Consider the following 18,128-nt stretch of genomic DNA (forward strand, 5'->3'; position numbering starts at 1 on the left):
TCATTATGTAACTGGGAGGTTGAGGTTCGAAAAGTAGGCCTGCAGAAAGATTTTTTCTTATCCCCCACCATGACAGAGCTTTCTTTATTAGTGGAGTGACAAGGACTAGATCTTCGAAAGATCCTTGAGTCCGAACCCATTGTAGGTCGAGAAGTTCTAAAGTGGCCTCATGTAGAGTCGACAGTTTGGAACTAACGGAATGCAGGATGAGAGCATTCCCAGCATGGACTTGTACATCCTCACTGAAACTGACTCTCTTTTTTGAATCCGAGAACTCAGCTTTAAACTTTTCTGAATGCGTTCTTCTGAAGGATACGCCTTTGCTTCTCTTGTGTTCAACACTGCCCCTAAAAACTGTAGGGTTTTTGACGGTATCAGAGAAGATTTTTCCACGTTTATTTTCAGACCTAGGGTCACGAATAGTCTTCTGCAAGCTCTTATTGAGTTCTGAGTGCAACGATAAGTAGGACCTTTTATCAGCCAGTCGTCTAGATAAGGATAGACCTGGTGTCCTTGTTGTCTTAAATATGCTGCCACTGGCGCCGTGCACTTCGTGAACACTCTTGGTGCGGAATGGAGACCAAAGGGCAACACTTTGAATTGGTACTGGCACCCCGCCACCTCGAATCTCAGATACCGTCGTTGTTTGACGTGTATTGGAACATGGAAGTATGCATCTAATAGATCCAAAGATGTCATATAGTCTCCTCGGTTCAGCATTTGAAAAGTGAATCTCTTGCAACGATAACATTCTGAAGAGTTGCTTTCTGATATACTTGTTTAAACCTCTTAAATCCATCACCTGCCTCCATTTGGTACTTTGTTTTTTCTTTATTAGGAAAAAATGTGAGTAGAGTCCTTTACCTCGATGATTTTGAGGGACCTCCTCTGTTGACCCTTTTATAAGGAGATTCAAAATATCTTCCTTTAGTAAGGATAGGTGTTGATGTTTCTTGGGAATGGGAGGTCAGGCCGGTGGTTTTTGAACGACCTCTTGGGTGTGACCATGATGTATAATGTCCAACACCCATTTGTCTGATGTTATTGACAGCCATTGTTGGTAAAATTGAGAAAGGTAGTGGTTCTGATGAGGTTTGTTTTCTGACAAGATGGTTGGCGCCCTGAGAATGTCACTGCCTCCTACCGCTGTCCTGTAATTTTCCTCTAGCTGATGTCTTTCTTCTATTCGCCTGTTGATGGTAAGGCGCATTGGTCGATCGAAACTGTTGTTGATTTGGATATTGTCGATACCCTTGTGTTAGAAAGTGACTCTGCATATACAGTTCCCAAATAGGTACAGTGTGTACGGAGTCCACAGTCCCCAGAGGTTTGGTAGAGGCTAAAGTTAGAAATAACCTTACTCTCTAAAGTGGTAGCTTGGTCGAGCAGTAAGGCAGTATCAGAGGAAAGTGTAAAGCATTTGTTGCACACACTCAGTCAGCAAATGGTCTCACACACTCAATAACTGAACTCTAGGCCAATGGTTTATATATAAAAAATATATATGCTTGTTTTATTTTTGAACCAACAATAGGTATTAACATATACTTTCTCAGAATGTGCTGCTTTATATAAATACTTTTGCAATATGCAATTGGCTTTTGTAGAAAGTTACAAGTGGTTGCAATAGGCAACACAATTTTAAACACAATAATGCATTGAGTTCAATGGAAGTTTCAAGTTATTTGCAATAGATTACTTTTTGGATTACTTTTGGAATTCCAGGACTGGATCCTAGATTCAGTCCTGGGACAGTACTTAAAAACAAGTGATAAAAGTCGACTTAATTACTGTGATGATTTTTAGACAATATTTTGCTATTTTAAAAGTTGACACTTAGAAAATATTTCATAGAAAACAGTCAATGATTCCCTATGGCAGAAAATTCAAGTTGCAGGTATAGTATGTTCTTGTTATTTTTGTAATCCAGTACTGGGTGCCTAGACTCAGTACTGGGACCTTTATCCAAAACGGGTAAGTAATTATGTTTTCAGAAATTATACGATTTTTAAAGAATATTTCAAGTTTGCAGAAATTGACACTTAGAAGAAATTTCACGGAAAAAACAGTCAATGATTTCCTATGGGAGAAAATTGGTTACTGGTAAGTACAGTTGTAAGTATTTTTCAGAGTCAGTGCTGGGCACCAAGATCCAGCATTGGGAGCTCACCTAATAGCAGGTGAGTATTTTCGTTTTCGTTACTCGGCTGATTTTTGGTGAATATTTTAAGTTTTGTAAAGTCCACACTTAGAAGAACTTTCAGGAAAAAACTGTCAATGTTGCCCTATGGAGAAAATTGAGTTATCGGTTTAAAGGTAAGTACTCGACTGGCAGAGTTAAGGTTCTGGGCATAGACTCAGGGGTCTCCCAGGGTCAGGTAGGTATAGTTGGTTCACCCTCAGCGGCACAAGGGCGGCCGGGTGCAGAGAGAGTTAGGCCCAATGTTATCCTATGAGAGGTGTGGGGCCTTGGTTGGTGGCTGCTGACTAGCAGGCCACGCGGCTGTGGGAGCTGGGCTCCTGGTCACTTACTCAGGGCAAGTGGGGAAGTAGATAGGTGTAGAGGTTGCACTGCCAGGGCGGCTGAGTGCAGGGTGCTTTTAAGCCTTCGGGCGCTCAATTGATTTCAATGGGAAAGCTCTGGTTTAGAAAAAGACTGCAAGCTCGGGGACGAAGATTCTTCAGGTGCCACCACCACTTTGAGTGGTAAGTTGGGTAGTTGGAGGATAGGTAGGTACCCCGGGATTGGGAGCCGGGTGCAGGGGTGCCTTTTGGTGTCGGGAAATCTTACCCTCTGTTGATCGCGGTTGGGGGGGCACCTGGTTCTGAGGCTGCAGGCTTCTTCAGGAGTGTCGAGGGAGGTCCTTGGTTGCCGGACTCGGGGTCACAGTCGCCGTGGGGTCGTCCTCGTGGTCTTTGTTCACTCCGGCACAGGCCAGGCTTGGCGTGTGCAGAGTGTGCTGGGTTCGCGGTTCCGGGCTGCTGCCAGGGATTAGAAGTAGATTTTGAGTAGAGCCTCTACTCATGGGAGTCCCAGGTGCTTAGAGCCAAAAGGTAGCCAAGTCCTCCGGGGTTTGTGAGGTTGCTGGCCACAAGAGATGCCGGGTTGGAGCAGGTTCGAGGGTAGGGCTGGGGCCAAAGCAGTTGGTGTCTTCCTTTTCTTAGCAGCTGCAGGGCAGGTCTTCTTTCTTCTTGCTCTTCTTTGTATTTTTGGAATCTGGAAACTGGGGAAGGAAGGTTCAGGATGCCCCTAAATACTAGATTTAGGGGCGCTACAGGTAGGTGAAGGGCAGGGACCAATGGGTCCCTGTCCTGGTGTGGGTACACCCCTATCCTGCCTCTCTCTTGTGGGAGGGGGGCAGTAGCCTAGTCCTGATTGGGCAGGGCTTCCCATCTTCAAGATAGCGAGAGCCCGGAGATGTGCTTCACCTCGCCTCCCCCACCTGAGGGGTGGGGTTGGCAGGCTGGCACATCCCCTGTCCTTATTTGGGGTTTCCGGCCAAACTTCCTGCCAGAGTGGGGGGTTGCAGTGGCCTGGGGAAGCTCACAGAGGCGGCATGCCTTTGAAGTTTCCCCCTGCCCATCCTGGGGGAGGAGATTTAGCACCTCGCCCAGGATGTGCATTGTGACCCTGACCTGCTCGCGGATCAGGTCGCTCCCCGCGCCGCACGGCTCCTCCTGTGAGCGTGTGCCTTTGACCCCGCTGCTGCCTCCGCCGTGAGTTCGCCCCTGGTGTGCCCCCCTGTGCTGCCTGCCTGCATCGTGACTGACTGACTGGTCCGCTGATTATGTGCGTGTACGGTTTTAATTGTGCCTTCTTTTCAGGTTAGTGTTAGCGCTTATCTTGTGTCCTTCGCTCCTTGCCGCTACCCGCCGCTGCTCCCCTGCGGCCCGCCCACTTTTGCCTTCTGTATCCCGCCCTTTGGCCACCCCGTTCCCGCCTCCCAGCTGCTCCTCCCTCTCACTTAGCCTTTCATGGAGGACGCCGCGCGGAAGCGCAGCGGACGTGCGCAGCGGGCGCGGTGCTGGCGTGCCAAAGGCAAGCCCGTCTGCGCCCATCCGCGCCTGGACCGCGCCCAGCGCCAGGACCCCTGGATCCCGTGCCCCCCGCAACTCCAGACTGCGATACAACGCCAACACCCTTCTCGCTCTCAACACGGGCCGGGACCGCCGCTGCTTGGAGGCCGCCCCAAAACGGACACATGGACCCTTCTCCTGCCACACCTGCAACTTCTCCTGCGACAGAACCACCAAGCCTCCAAGGACCGGACCCAACCACCTCCGCTGCATACTCCTTAACACCCGCTCCACACGCAAACACGCCGTCGAGCTTTGGGACCTACTCGACACAACGGCCCCAGACGTAGCATTCCTGACCGAGACCTGGTGGAACGAATCCTCGGCACCGGACATCGCCATAGCCATCCCGGAGGGCTACAAGATCACCCGCAGGGATCGCGCTAACGGAATCGGAGGAGGAATAGCCATCATCCACAAAGCCACACTCCAGGTCCACACCCTCGCAGACGACTCTCTGAACTCCGCCGAACATCTCCACTTCTGGATCCACACCGACCCCAACACCACTCTCAGAGGAACACTCATCTACAGACCTCCCGGACCCCGGTCCCTGTTCAGCGACTCTATCACCGACCTCGTCAGCACCCACACACTCGCCTCCACGGACTACGTCCTCCTCGGGGACCTGAACTACCACCTCGAAAACAACAACGACACCAACTCCGCCACCCTGATCGACAACCTCGCCAACCTCGGCCTCCGACAACTCGTCACCGAACCCACCCACGCCGCCGGCCACACGCTTGACCCCATCTTCTCCACAAGCACCCTCGCCGCCTTCAACCACACCACTGAACTCCACTGGACCGACCACCACTGCATCCACTTCACATTCAAGAAGGCAACCACGCACCACCACACTCAACAACTACCTAGCCGCTGCTGGGGCAAAATCACAGAGAACCAACTGACCTCCGCCCTCGCACTGGACCCTCCAACCGACCCCACTGACCCCGACACCGCCGCCCGAAACCTCAGACAGTGGATCGAAGACTGCGCCAACACTCTCGCCCCGCTAAAGAAGCCCTCCAGCAACCACTCCAGCAAGAAAGCTGCCTGGTTCACCGAGGAACTCTAGACCTCCAAACACACATGCCGGATTCTAGAGAAAAAATGGCTCCAAGACCGCACGTCAGACAACCACGCCACCCACAAGGACGCCATTCGCAGACACCACCAACTCATCAGAACAACCAAGAGATCATCCTTCAAAACCCGACTGGACAACAACGCACACGACTGCAAAGAGCTCTTCAGCATCGTCAAGGAACTCTCCAACCCCAACGCCAACACCAACACCAATGACATCCCGCCCTCGCAAGAACTGTGCGACTCTCTGACCACTTTCTTCCACCACAAGATCATAGACATCCACGACCGCTTCAACACACCACCAGCCCCAACCACGACTGTTCCCACCCCGAACACCACCTGCACCAACCAGCTGACATCATGGGCCCACGTCAACGACGACGAGACACGAAAGATCATGAACTCCATCCACTCTGGATCACCAACAGACCCCTGCCCACACCACGTGTTCAACAAAGCGGACGCAATCATCGCACCCCAACTACGGAAGGTCATCAATATCTCCTTCGACTCAGCGACATTCCCGGAAAGCTGGAAGCACGTCGAAATAAACGCCCTCCTCAAGAAGCCCAAGGCTGACCCGAACAACCTCAACAACTTCCGCCCCATCTCCCTGCTCCCCTTCCCGGCGAAGGTCATTGAGAAAATCGCCAACATACAGCTGACCCGCCACCTCGAGGACAACAACATCCTAGACCCGTCGCAATCCGGATTCAGACGGAACCACAGCACCGAGACAGCCCTCATCGCCGCCACAGACGACATCCAACGCCAACTAGATAACGGCGAAACCTCAGCCCTCATCCTCCTGGACCTGTCAGCCGCCTTCGACACGGTATGCCACCGCACACTAAGAATACGCCTCCAAGAAGCCGGAATCCGGGAAAAAGCCCTAGACTGGACCACCTCCTTCCTCTCCGACAGAACCCAGAGGGTCCGCCTCCCACCCCACCGTTCCAAAGCTACCAACCTCATCTGCGGCGTACCCCAGGGCTCATCCCGACGTTGTTCAACATCTACATGGCCCCCCTCGCACAAGTGGTCCGCCAACACGACCTGAACATCATCTCCTACGCCGACGACACCCAGCTCATCCTCTCCCTCACCAAGAATCCTCACACCACCAAACCAACCTCCACGAGGGAATGAAGGCCGTCGCCGACTGGATGAGGAGCAGCCGTCTGAAGCTGAACTCGGACAAGACGGAAGTCCTCATCCTCGGCCCCACCCCGTCTGCCTGGGATGACTCCTGGTAGCCAACAACGCTAGGAACAGCACCGACACCCACGGACCACGCACGCAACCTAGGAGTCATCCTCAATTCCTCCCTCTCCATGGCCAAGTAAATCAGCGCCGTCTCCTCCTCCTGCTACAATACCCTCCGCATGCTTCGAAGGATCTACAAGTGGATCCCGATCGAAACCAGAAGAACTGTGACCCAAGCCCTCGTCAGCAGCCGGCTGGACTACGGCAACGCACTCTACTCAGGGATCCCGACCAAACACCTACAACGACTACAACGCATCCAGAACGCCTCGGCCCGCCTGATCCTCAACCTCCCCCGACGCAGCCACATCACCCCCCACCTCAGAGATCTTCACTGGCTCCCCGTCGACAAGAGGATCACCTTCAAGCTCCTCACCCACGCCCACAAAGCACTCCACAACTCCGGACCAGCCTACCTGAACAACAGACTCAACTTCTACACCCCCGCCTGCCAGCTCCGCTCCGCCAGCCTCGCCCTCGCCGACGTCCCACGAATCCAGCGTACCACCTCTGGAGGCAGATCCTTCTCTTTCCTCGCAGCCAAGATCTGGAACACCCTCCCCACCCACTTACGGCAGACTCAGGACCTGCTCACCTTCAGGAAGCTCCTCAAGACCTGGCTCTTCGAGCAGTAGCAGCAGCTCCCCCCCCCCCCCCCTCCCCACCCCCCCGCCGCCCCCCGCAGCGCCTTGAGACCTTCACGGGTAAGTAGTGCGCTCTACAAGTTCTGTGATTGATTGATTGTTGCAGGCCCAGGAGAGCAGAGGCTCTCCTACCCAGGGGTCCAGCAACATGTCTGCTATGTGGCAGCCTAGGCCGCCTCCCTGACCAGATGTGGATTGTAGGTTAGGTTTCAGGGGGCATCTGTAAGATGCCCTCTGGGGTGCTTGGTACATTAAATCCCACACTGGCATCAGTGCGGGTTTAATGTGCTGAGAAGTTTGATACCAAACTTCTCAGCCTTTAGTGTTGCCATTATGGTGCTGTGGAGTTCATGTTTGACGAGCTCTCAGCACCATGTACTCTTAAATGGCAGCACTGCACTTACAGTGCCCAGGAATGGACCTGGGTACTGTAGGGGCACAGGGCTCATGCTCCTGTGCCCACACCACTGGCATAGGGCACCCAGCTAGAGGGGTGGCTGATGTATGCCAGGGCAGTGTAGCTGGTGGGCATGGCACACAGGGGTGTGTGACATGTCGACTTTGTTTTGTATTGTACCCAGACACTCAGCCTGCAAGAGCAGTGTGTGTGTGTTAGGGCCTCTAAGGATGGCACAATGAGTGCTGCAGCCCTTAGAGGCCTTCCCTGGTCACAGGGCCCTGGGTACCTAGGGTACCATTTACCAGGGGCTGACATGTGGCCAGGGTTTGCCAATTTGGGTTTTGGCTGTTAGGCAGTTTTTAGGGAAGGAACACAGGCCATGGGCACCTGATTGGCAGGAGCCCAGGGCACAACAATGAAAAGTGCATCAGCTATTAGGCAAAAAACTTTGCTTGCTTTTTGGATTACTTTTGGAATTCCAGGACTGGATCCTAGATTCAGTCCTGGGACAGTACTTAGAAACAAGTGATCAAAGTCGACTTAATTACTGTGATGATTTTTAGACAATATTTATGCTATTTTAAAAGTTGACAGAAAATATTTCATAGAAAACAGTCAATGATTCCCTATGGCAGAAAATTCAAGTTGCAGGTATAGTATGTTCTCGTTACTTTTGTAATCCAGTACTGGGTGCCTAGACTCAGCACTGGGACCTTTATCCAAAACAGGTAAGTAATTATGTTTTCAGAAATTATACGATTTTTAAAGAATATTTAAAGTTTGCAGAACTTGACACTTAGAAGAAATTTCACAGAAAAAAACAGTCAATGATTTCCTATGGGAGAAAATTGGGTTACTGGTAAGTACAGTTGTAAGTATTTTTCAGAGTCAGTGCTGGGAACCAAGATCCAGCACTGGGAGCTCACCTAATAGCAGGTGAGTATTCTCGTTTTCGTTACTCGGCTGATTTTTGGTGAATATTTTAAGTTTTGAAAAGTCCACACTTAGAAGAAATTTCAGGAAAAACCAGTCAATGTTACCCTATGGAGAAAATTGAGTTATCGGTTTAAAGGTAAGTACTCGACTGGCAGAGTTAAGGTTCTGGGCATAGTCTCAGGGGTCTCCCAGGGTCAGGTAGGTACAGTTGGTTCACCCTCAGCGGCACAAGGGCAGCCGGGTGCAGAGAGAGTTAGGCCCAATGTTATCCTATGAGAGGTGGGGGGCCTTGGTTGGTGGCTGCTGACTAGCAGGCCACACGGCTGTGGGAGCTGGGCTCATGGTCACTTACTCGGGGCAAGTGGGCAGTAGATAGGTGTAGAGGTTGCACTGCCAGGGCCACTCGGGCGGCTGGGTGCAGGATGCTTTTGAGCCTTCGGGCGCTCAATTGATTTCAATGGGAAAGCTCTGGTTTAGAAAAAGACTGCAAGCTCGGGGACGAAGATTCTTCAGGTGCCACCACCACTTCGAGTGGTAAGTTGGGTAGTTGGAGGATAGGGGCACCTGGTTCTGAGGCTGCAGGCATCTTCAGGAGTGTCGAGGGAGGTCCTTGGGTGCCGGACTCGAGGTCACAGTCGCCGTGGGGTCGTCCTCGTGGTCTTTGTTCACTCTGGCACAGGCCAGGCTTGGCGGGTGCAGAGTGCGCTGGGTTCGCGGTTCCGGGTTGCTGCCAGGGATTAGAAGTAGATTTTGAGTAGAGCCTCTACTCATGGGAGTCCCAGGTGCTTAGAGCCAAAAGGTAGCCAGGTCCTCCGGGGTTTGTGAGGTTGCTGGCCACAAGAGATGCCGGGTTGGAGCAGGTTCGAGGGTCGACAGGCCGGTAGGGCTGGGGCCAAAGCAGTTGGTATCTTCCTCTTCTTAGCAGCTGCAGGGCAGGTCTTCTTTCGTCTTGCTCTTCTTTGTATTTTTGGAATCTGGAAACTGGGGAAGGAAGGTTCAGGCTGCCCCTAAATACTAGATTTAGGGGCGTTACAGGTAGGTGAAGGGCAGGGACCAATGGGTCCCTGTCCTGGGGTGGGTACACCCCCTATCCTGCCTCTCTCCTGTGGGAGGGGGGCAGTAGCCTAGTCCTGATTGGGCAGGGCTTTGGTGTGAGCCCGGAGATGTGCTTCACCTCGCCTCCCCCACCTGAGGGGTGGGTTTGGCAGGCTGGCACATCCCCTGTCCTTATTTGGGGTTTCCGGCCAAACTTCCCGCCAGAATGGGGGGTTGCAGTGGCCTCGGGAAGCTCACAGAGGCGGCATGCCTTTGAAGCTTCCCCCTGCCCATCCTGGGGGAGGAGATTTAGCACCTCGCCCAGGATGTGCATTGTTGCAGGCCCAGGAGAGCAGAGGCTCTCCTACCCAGGGGTCCAGCAACATGTCTGCTGTGTGGCAGCCTAGGCAGCCTCTCAGACCAGATGTGGATTGTAGGTTAGGTTTCAGGGGGCATCTCTAAGATGCCCTCTGGGGTGCTTGGTACATTAAATCCCACACTGGCATCAGTGCGGGTTTAATGTGCTGAGAAGTTTGATACCAAACTTCTCAGCCTTTAATGTTGCCATTATGGTGCTGTGTAGTTTGTGATTGACGAGCTCTCAGCACCATGTACTCTTAAATGGCAGCACTGCACTTACAGTGCCCAGGAATGGACCTGGGTACTGTAGGGGAACAGGGCTCATGCTCCTGTGCCCACACCACACCACTGGCATAGGACACCCAGCTAGAGGGGTGGATGATGTATGCCAGGGCAGTGTAGGTGGTGGGCATGGCACACAGGGATGTGTGCCATGTCGACTCTCTGTTTTGTCTTGTATCCAGACACTCAGCCTGCAAGAGCAATGTGTGTGTGTTAGGGTACAGGGCCTCTAAGGGTGGCACAATGAGTGCTGCAGCCCTTAGAGGCCTTCCCTAGTCACAGGCCCCTGGGTACCTAGGGTACCATTTACCAGGGGCTGAAATGTGGCCAGGGTTTGCCAATTTGGGCTTTGGCTGTCAGGCAGTTTTTAGGGGAGGAACACAGGCCCTGAGCACCTGATTGGCAGGAGCCCAGGGCACAACAAGGAAAAGTGCATCAGCTATTAGGCAAAAAGGGGGTGGGTTACTGCAACAGAACCCCACTTTCTTACACCTTTTGCTGGTAGGGTTGGTACCTATATGAATAATACGACGGCCTTTGTTGGTAATGACTTCTTGCTCCTCTACCACAAAAGGACTGAAACCTTTGTTGTTGAAGGATCTCTAAAGCACGTGCTGTGTCTGTATCAGTCTTAATTCCCTGAAGAGCATCATCCACGTGTTTACCAAAAAGATTTTCACCCTCGAATGACATATCAACTATTTCTGCTTGAATTTCTGAACGGAAAGAGGTGGCTTTGAGCCAGCCCTGTCTCTGAAGAGAAACAGCCCCTGCCATCTGCCTAAAAGCCACTGATGAAATGTCCATGGCTATGTCAATCATTTCAAAGGCTGCCCTAGCCCCATCTTGAAGAATTTGCGTCGCCTCTTGCTTCTTATCCTCAGGAAGGTGAGACAGCAAAGGTGCTAAACCAGACCACATTTGTCTGTCATACCGGATTACTATGGCTAAAGCATTTGATGCTTTGATGGACGTGGCTGTCATAACCGCATATCTTCTACCTGTGCCATCTAGTTTTCTACCTTCCTTGTCTGGTGGAGTGGAACATGTAGCTGCCGGGTTTCTAGAGCGCCTCTGCGCTGCTTGCATGACCACTGATTCCGGTCTGGGATGGCCTATCAGACATGCCGGAGGCGATTCTGGGGCTTTATATTTCTTCTCCATTCTTGGGACTGATGCCGAAAGAGAAGCTGGATTACTCATAATTTTTAGGCCTTCCTCCCATTTAGAGCTCACCAATGGGATGGTCCTAATTGACTTCCTAGCCGAATCTTTGAAATCGTATACGAAACAGTCTGCCTGTTTCACCGGAAGAGGAAGATCAAACCTTTTTGAGGCTCACTCCATTAACTTATGGAATCCTCCAATATCCTCCGGCGGAGAATTTGCTGGGGAAGGTGAAGGAGATGCCGGAGCAATATACTGGTCCCATTCGTCACCCACAGGCTTTTCCTCCTGTGTCAACTCTCCTTCCTCTGGTTGTTCTTCCACATCGCTCTCTATATGGTCATCCCTGATGGCTATTACGTTCGGAGGACGCGTCTTCTGTGAGGTTGCGGTGGTGCTGCCTTCTCAGCGGAGGGTGCACTCTGCTTCTTTCTTGGGGTGTTAGGAAAAGGATCATTTGATTCCGTAAAGCGTCTATAATAGTCCTTAATCGTGTGCCTCAGATCTGTGACCAATAAAATTGGCACTGACATAGTATCTTCTCTGGGCATTGGAGGATTATCCTCCTCCTCTTCCTCCTAAGTTTCCTGAAAAGATTTGTACCGCTGCGATCTTGATGGAGAACAATCTTTAAAAGAGAAATCCTCATGTAAATATTCCGTTTTGTCCTGATAGCCTTCCTCATCCATGTCTTGGCATTTCACCATGAGCTGAGAGGTCCAAAAGAACCTCCCTCCTCTGATTCCTGCAGTTCCAACAGATGGGCTGGTGGTAGCAGTGAGACTTTGCTCCAGGATGCCAATTCTGATGAAAATCTTCCTGAATCAGGTATGACTGAGGACCTTTTTCTTTTCGTCGACGAGCCTGTCCACGGTGGAAACCTCTTCAGTGAAATGGTCATCGAAGAACTTTGTATATTTGGAGACTTGAATACCATCGTCGACGAGGTCGTCGACGGAGATGTCGTCGACGGTGCAGTCGACGAGGCTGTCGTCGTCCGAGTAGAAGTTCCTGCCGTTGACTGGAGTAACCGTCGTCGACACCGTCACTCTCGACGAGGCTGCCCTAGACGGGGCCTTTTTCTCCACAGATTTCTTATGAGGAGTGTGAGGCACTGAAGAAGAAAACTTCTTAGGACCACCTTCAGGAGGCAGTAATTCTGGCACCTTGTCCTTAGTTTTACTGACCTTTTGTTTTTTAGAGTCAGTTTTTGAAACAGTAGGCTCTAGTTTCCTTTTTGGAGTAGTATGAGCCTCTTCAGCCTCTTCAGCCACTGAACCTGACTCTGATCTGGATTTCTTCTTCTGTAGCCACAGGAGCAAACGTGCCTCTCTGTCTTGTAGAGTTTTGGCAGAGAAAGTCCTGCAATGCTTACACTCCTTCGGAACATGTTTTGGATATAAGCAATATAAAGAATCTTTGTGGGGGTCTTCAGAGTACAGACAAGAGCTGCAGGGTGTGAATAATCTCTTTGTAGAGCCCTCAGACATCTTTCCAAATGAAGAAAATAACAATACCTCTTTTCCAGAGAAATACTGAGATGAAAGCAAGGTCAAAAGTTCACCACAGAGAGAAAACTGAGCAGAGCTCAGGGAGATTCCTTCTCACACGATGTGTGGTCAGAAATCTGAGATATGGTGGCTCTGCAGGGGATTGTGATCTCAAGGCTGGCATCTCATTGGCTGACTTTTGGACCATATAATGATGGTGATAGGTTACCAAAGTATAATACCTTTGTATTGGTTTTCATGAAATTTTTCTTTTATACTGCTATATTTCTAATACCGTGAGACTCCCACCATGACGAGGCGGAAGATTCAAGCATGTGAGTCTGAAAGATTCAATGCTGGAGAAACACAAGTTTGAACAGCAATAACATATGGATAAAAATATTACCTTAACTCCAGACAGTGCTCTTCCCCGATCCATAAAGTGGTACTGCAAACTGGCAGCCAAAAGGATTTGTGCTGCAGGGGGTTGGGCCTACTTGTCCCAAGGACAAAATACACATGAAAACTTGTTGCCCTTGACCCCCAAAAATATGTCCTGGGCATCAAGTTATATGAATTCCACATCCCTGCAGCCACACATGCTTCAAACGGAAAATGTTACTCACCAGGGAAGCATCTGTTTGTGGCAGGTTGTGCTGTAGATTCACATACGCCCACCCTCCTCCCTGGACATCTTTGTTTGTTATAGTTATTTTCACTATTTTTTCACAAACTCCTTTCGCATGGACATTGCTTTATACTATGCTTTGATTGATGTTCTATCCTCAACTGTCAAGCGGGAAAAAAATCTAGGAATGGAGTCGATGACCATGCGCTTTACCAGCTACAGGGAGGAGTCACACTACCTTGTGACTCGAAGACTTTCTTCGAAGAAAAACAACTAGCGCACATTTGAGCCCCACACTAGATGGCCTACTTATGCTAAGCATGTGAATCTGCAGCACTACATGTAACAAACAGGTGTTTACTGGGTAAGTAACATTTTTCCTACATGCCTGTGTGCCTTATTCTTCAGCTGCAGGCTACAAGGACACTGTGGCTTTGTGAACGACTCAATCCCGAGCGAAGGTTCTAATACTGGCCAGGGGTGGGGTTTTTTCAAAATGAACTATTTGATTCAAAGTCCCCAGTAAATACCAAGCTTGATGGTTCAGTGCATGCTGTCAGAAGAAAACCGAACCTATCTCCATTGGCACAGTTGGCACTGTTTGGTCATTTCTTTCTTAATATTGGGGGTTGGAGTCAAACATTCCTCTTTTGAAAGAAAATCGAGCTAACAAACATTCTTCTTTTGCTGAAGTTTGTGTGTGCCAGAGATGTACATTCCCCTATATTAGACAATATAGTAAAAAAAACCTCTTATTGCTACATTTATCTAATTTCTGGTATTAAATACGAAATGACTAATTCAAAGTGGCTCCCCTTTTTCTTTTTGTATCCAACCAATTTTTTGCTCCTTTCTCTCCCTCCAGATTTCCACAAGGATTCAGAGCCAACGATGACAAAGAAGAAGGGAAAGTTTAAACCACTGAAGGCTCTGAAGATGCTCAGCTCCAAGCCAGACCCAAAACCTAAGTCTCCGAAAGACAAGAGCTAGGGACTTGTTTGGGAAATAAGAAAGGAGCGTGCCGGGAATAGGCTCTGGCAGCCGGTGCAGGCCAATAGTGCTGTGGAACCTCCTAGACATCACTTCTGAGTGTCACCATCATATCGCCAATGCAACGGACTCCTGAATGAGACTAACCTATCCTTACTTTAAGGCCACTTGCAGGGCATGAGGACATGGAGGGGGAAGGTGTCTGGAGCTGGACACAATCCACAAGGGGAACATTGGCTTGAAAAGACAAAAACCTCCTAATGGGGGGGTGAATAGCTTACCTTTTCTGAGCTGCCAAAAAGTGACGTGCAATGGAAAGTCTGACATTTTTCAAGGTGGTGAGACAAATTCATTGCTGGGGATGCCTTAAACTAAGTGCAAGGGCTTTTTGAGGGCTATCATCCTCTGCAGCTAGAGCCCCTTTTTTATGCTCTATGTTGACCTCTTGAATGGGCTCTGTCTGGTGAAGGCCATGGGTGGATTGAGCTGTGCTAACTACTCGCTCTCCTGCCAGGAAGCAGGCACCCACTCTGTGCATTAGCTTCTGTTGAATGAGGCATCAGTGGATAGTTTGCTCAAACGTTTCCCCAGGGTTTGGAGCGCAGGGCCTCTGCTACTTTGCCTAACCGATCGGAATCCCTGCACCATTCCGATATGGGACCTTTATGTAAAAAACATGTGGCCTGCGTACAGCTCTGCTGTCTGAAACTAGAGCATGCATATTTATGAATCCTGAGGGATACCCCTGGCACCTATATTACTGGGTTTTACTAGTTGTATACCTTGATATTAAAGGTTTTCAGTGCTGTTAAATTCAGACTGTCAACCAGGCATCTGGAGATCAGACGTTGGTCTATAATTCTTCAATGTGGGCAATCTGGCAGAGCAATTCAGAACCAATTATCACTCTGCCATCTTGGGGAAGTAAAAATTAGGTCTTTAGAGTGCAATTTGTGAAAAATCTGTAATGGAGACGGTTTAGGGTGGTTTTTGCGCTGGGCACACTCCCTGGGGATGGGGCAGCTAACTTACAAGCACTTAGGAGGGATGATTCTTGCAGTCTCATTACTCAACACTAGCCTTTACCTGTCTCTGCTCAAAGACACAGACCATTATTGGTTCTGGGTGAAATGTGCTACAGAACAAGGAATAACCCTTTCAGAGGAACAGAAGCAAGGACCACGGGATGGAAAGTTTCTGAGTAGCTCACATAGTTCTCCTCAAATGAGATCCGCTTCTAATGTGCCCTGCTGTGGGAGACATGTAGGACCAGATATTATCTCTCTTAGATATGGGATATTTTAGGGCCACAGGGCAGACAATGCATTAGGGTAGTCCCAACTCCTTTCAAAGAGGTGGACTGTTTGATAGTGGGTGGAGGTGGAGGTCTAGAAACAGGCACTTGGCTGCACCACTCAGACGTGATACTCTTGGATCCTGGGGAGGAAGGTTTTGCAAGAGTAGAGAAACCTTAATCAAGGAGACAACTTTTGTATTGTTCTTAGGGGAAGATGTGCAGTAACCAGCCCCAACTACGCTCAAAGAGACAGACTGTTGGAGGGTCGTGTACCAGAATATGCAAAAGCACAGGACAGGCACAACTCCACAAAGAGCCAGACTGCTTATGTCTTTCATAATCAGATAAAACTCTACTCAAGAGCTAGATTGTTGGAAGGTTCTGCAGCACAGGAATAAGCAATAGCATTGAAGAGCCCGAATTTTTATTTGGTCTTGGTCCAGAAGGTGCCACCATGGCATAAGCAGGTCTCTTCAAAAAGAGTAAACTGTGATAGGATTACACAGCATGAAATGCTTCAAGGTGGGAAACCTCCCCATACAGCGATGAAATACTGTAAAACTCTAGGGCAGATCATACCGCAGGACTAAATCCACATCCAGTCAGAGACAGACTGTTATTGGATTTCAGGCCATTTGTGGTACCTGAGCCGAAACAGACCTACTCAAATAGATGGTTATAGGTGCCCAGGCGTGAGATGCCTCACAGATGGACAGGACCCCAGGGAAGAAAGCGCCACAGGCCTAGACACATCTCCGTCAAAGAGATAAAGTGCCACCGGAGGACAAACAGTCCTGCTCAGAAAGACCGGCTTCTAGTAAGTGCCTGATGGGTTCCAGTGCAGAAAGGGCCTTAAGACTAAATGCCACCCTAGTCAAAGAGCTAGGCTGGCGTTTCCTTGCTGCATCACCAGACACAACCACTCACCTAATCCACTCAGAGATTGACTTCTATAGAATACAAAGGTACAAATGGATAACTGCTAGATGGTGCTGGGACAGAAAGTGTCACAGGTCAGCCACAACCATGCTTCAAGAGCCAGGCTGTTCAAGGGTCTTTGATAGAAGGTGCCATGGGACAAGATGCAACTCTGCTCAAAAGGCTGGTTGGTATAGAGAAGAAGGGGTCACAGCTTTCCTAAAATTTCACCAGAGCTATACTAATTGGCTGATCCCTAGCTTTTAAGACTAAATGTAGGATATGTCAGATGAGGGGTTGAACTGGGGGTTAAGACGGTTCAGCTTTTTGCATTTTTCCGTTATACTTGAGATAACAAAAAACAAGCATCAAGAGCTAAGGTCATTTTTTGCCTTTGTTTGAGGTGGTGGGTTTGTGGAGTTTGCTTAGCGTTATTTATGTTACGCTTTTTACGGTAGAAGCCAAAGTTGTTCCATTGGAGGATGATCATAGCTGTTGCCAGTTATGGACACGTGGTCTGTCTCATTGAAAAGTGGTGGCGCCTCTATATTCAGCGTTTCAATGCAGACTTGCTAGACCTCTCTCCTGCCACCTTTTATGAAACTGCTGCTTTTGCTCCAGGGAAAGCATCTTCCTCAAAGGCAGCATTGGAGGGGTATATCAAGGCCCATGTGTCCGTGGCATGCCTGCATGGCAATGACCCCTCCCTGGGCTGTTTGTTTTTAAGGGTTTGTGCATATATACATGTATTTTAAATTGTTTCTTTCCTGACAGTTGCCTTTTTTGTGTTATATATTGAAACACATTTGCCCCTAACCATCGATTGTTACCATTTCACGTTTGTGCCCTGTTGTCCTTCAATGCATAGTGCCCTACCTTGAGCATTTCTATTTTAGTTTTCAAAACATCTTTCACTTTTCTGTTACATGTACAGCCAATGGCCTTTTATTCCATGCTGCCTTTTTGGTTTGAATTCAGACCTGCACTGTTTTTATTTAGAGGGGTTGGATGGGGTTCCATGTGCCTATTTTTTGATCAAATTCTTGGTTGCGACAACAGGCCGCAAGGCCAAGCTTTGTCAGCTGATGAAGGAAGAGTACCAGAGAGGCCTCTCCCAGACACAGATCTTTTGGGTACAGCAAAGTGGTCTTTGGTAAGCCCACATAGGACTTGGACATTGAGAGAAGCGGTAATGACCCTTAGACATAAAGTCTGGTGTGTCCCTTTGTTGGAGAAGCTGAAGTTTTGCTGGCTGCGGTCGCTGCCATTGTACCTTGTTTGTAAGACATTGCACTGGATAAAATTACCTGGGACCTATGTGAATAAAAGCTGAATTTTAAACCAGTGTCTCTGTCTGTTAACGGTATCTTTAGAGCAGCTGGTTGGTCATCACAGAAGTGAGTGGTGAGTGAGTTACATGGTATTACAGAATATACTGGCTCAAAATCCCAAGAGCTCTTTAATCCAATCCAGGGTGCCGAAGCCCAACCCAGGTGTGCCGAAACAGCCATCTGGCCATGTCTTGGAACAGAGAACACAGAGG

At 49.5% G+C, this 18,128-nt stretch overlaps 1 protein-coding gene across 2 annotated transcripts in view; it reads left to right on the forward strand.

Moving 5' to 3' along the window:
• The window catches only part of MICALL1 (MICAL like 1), a 330,253-nt gene extending 312,327 nt beyond the window's left edge, over nt 1-17,926 (forward strand). For both annotated transcript variants that reach the window (XM_085601407.1, XM_085601409.1), the window contains exon 17: nt 14,246-17,926. In XM_085601407.1, coding sequence (XP_085457533.1) covers nt 14,246-14,370 — 125 coding nt within the window. In that variant the 3' untranslated portion in view covers nt 14,371-17,926. The remainder of the gene's footprint in view (nt 1-14,245) is intronic.
• The last annotated feature ends 202 nt before the right edge of the window (nt 17,927-18,128 follow it).

Source organism: Triturus cristatus, chromosome 4_2 (genome assembly GCF_964204655.1).
Source record: "Triturus cristatus chromosome 4_2, aTriCri1.1, whole genome shotgun sequence".
Classification (NCBI taxonomy): Eukaryota; Metazoa; Chordata; class Amphibia; order Caudata; family Salamandridae; genus Triturus; species Triturus cristatus.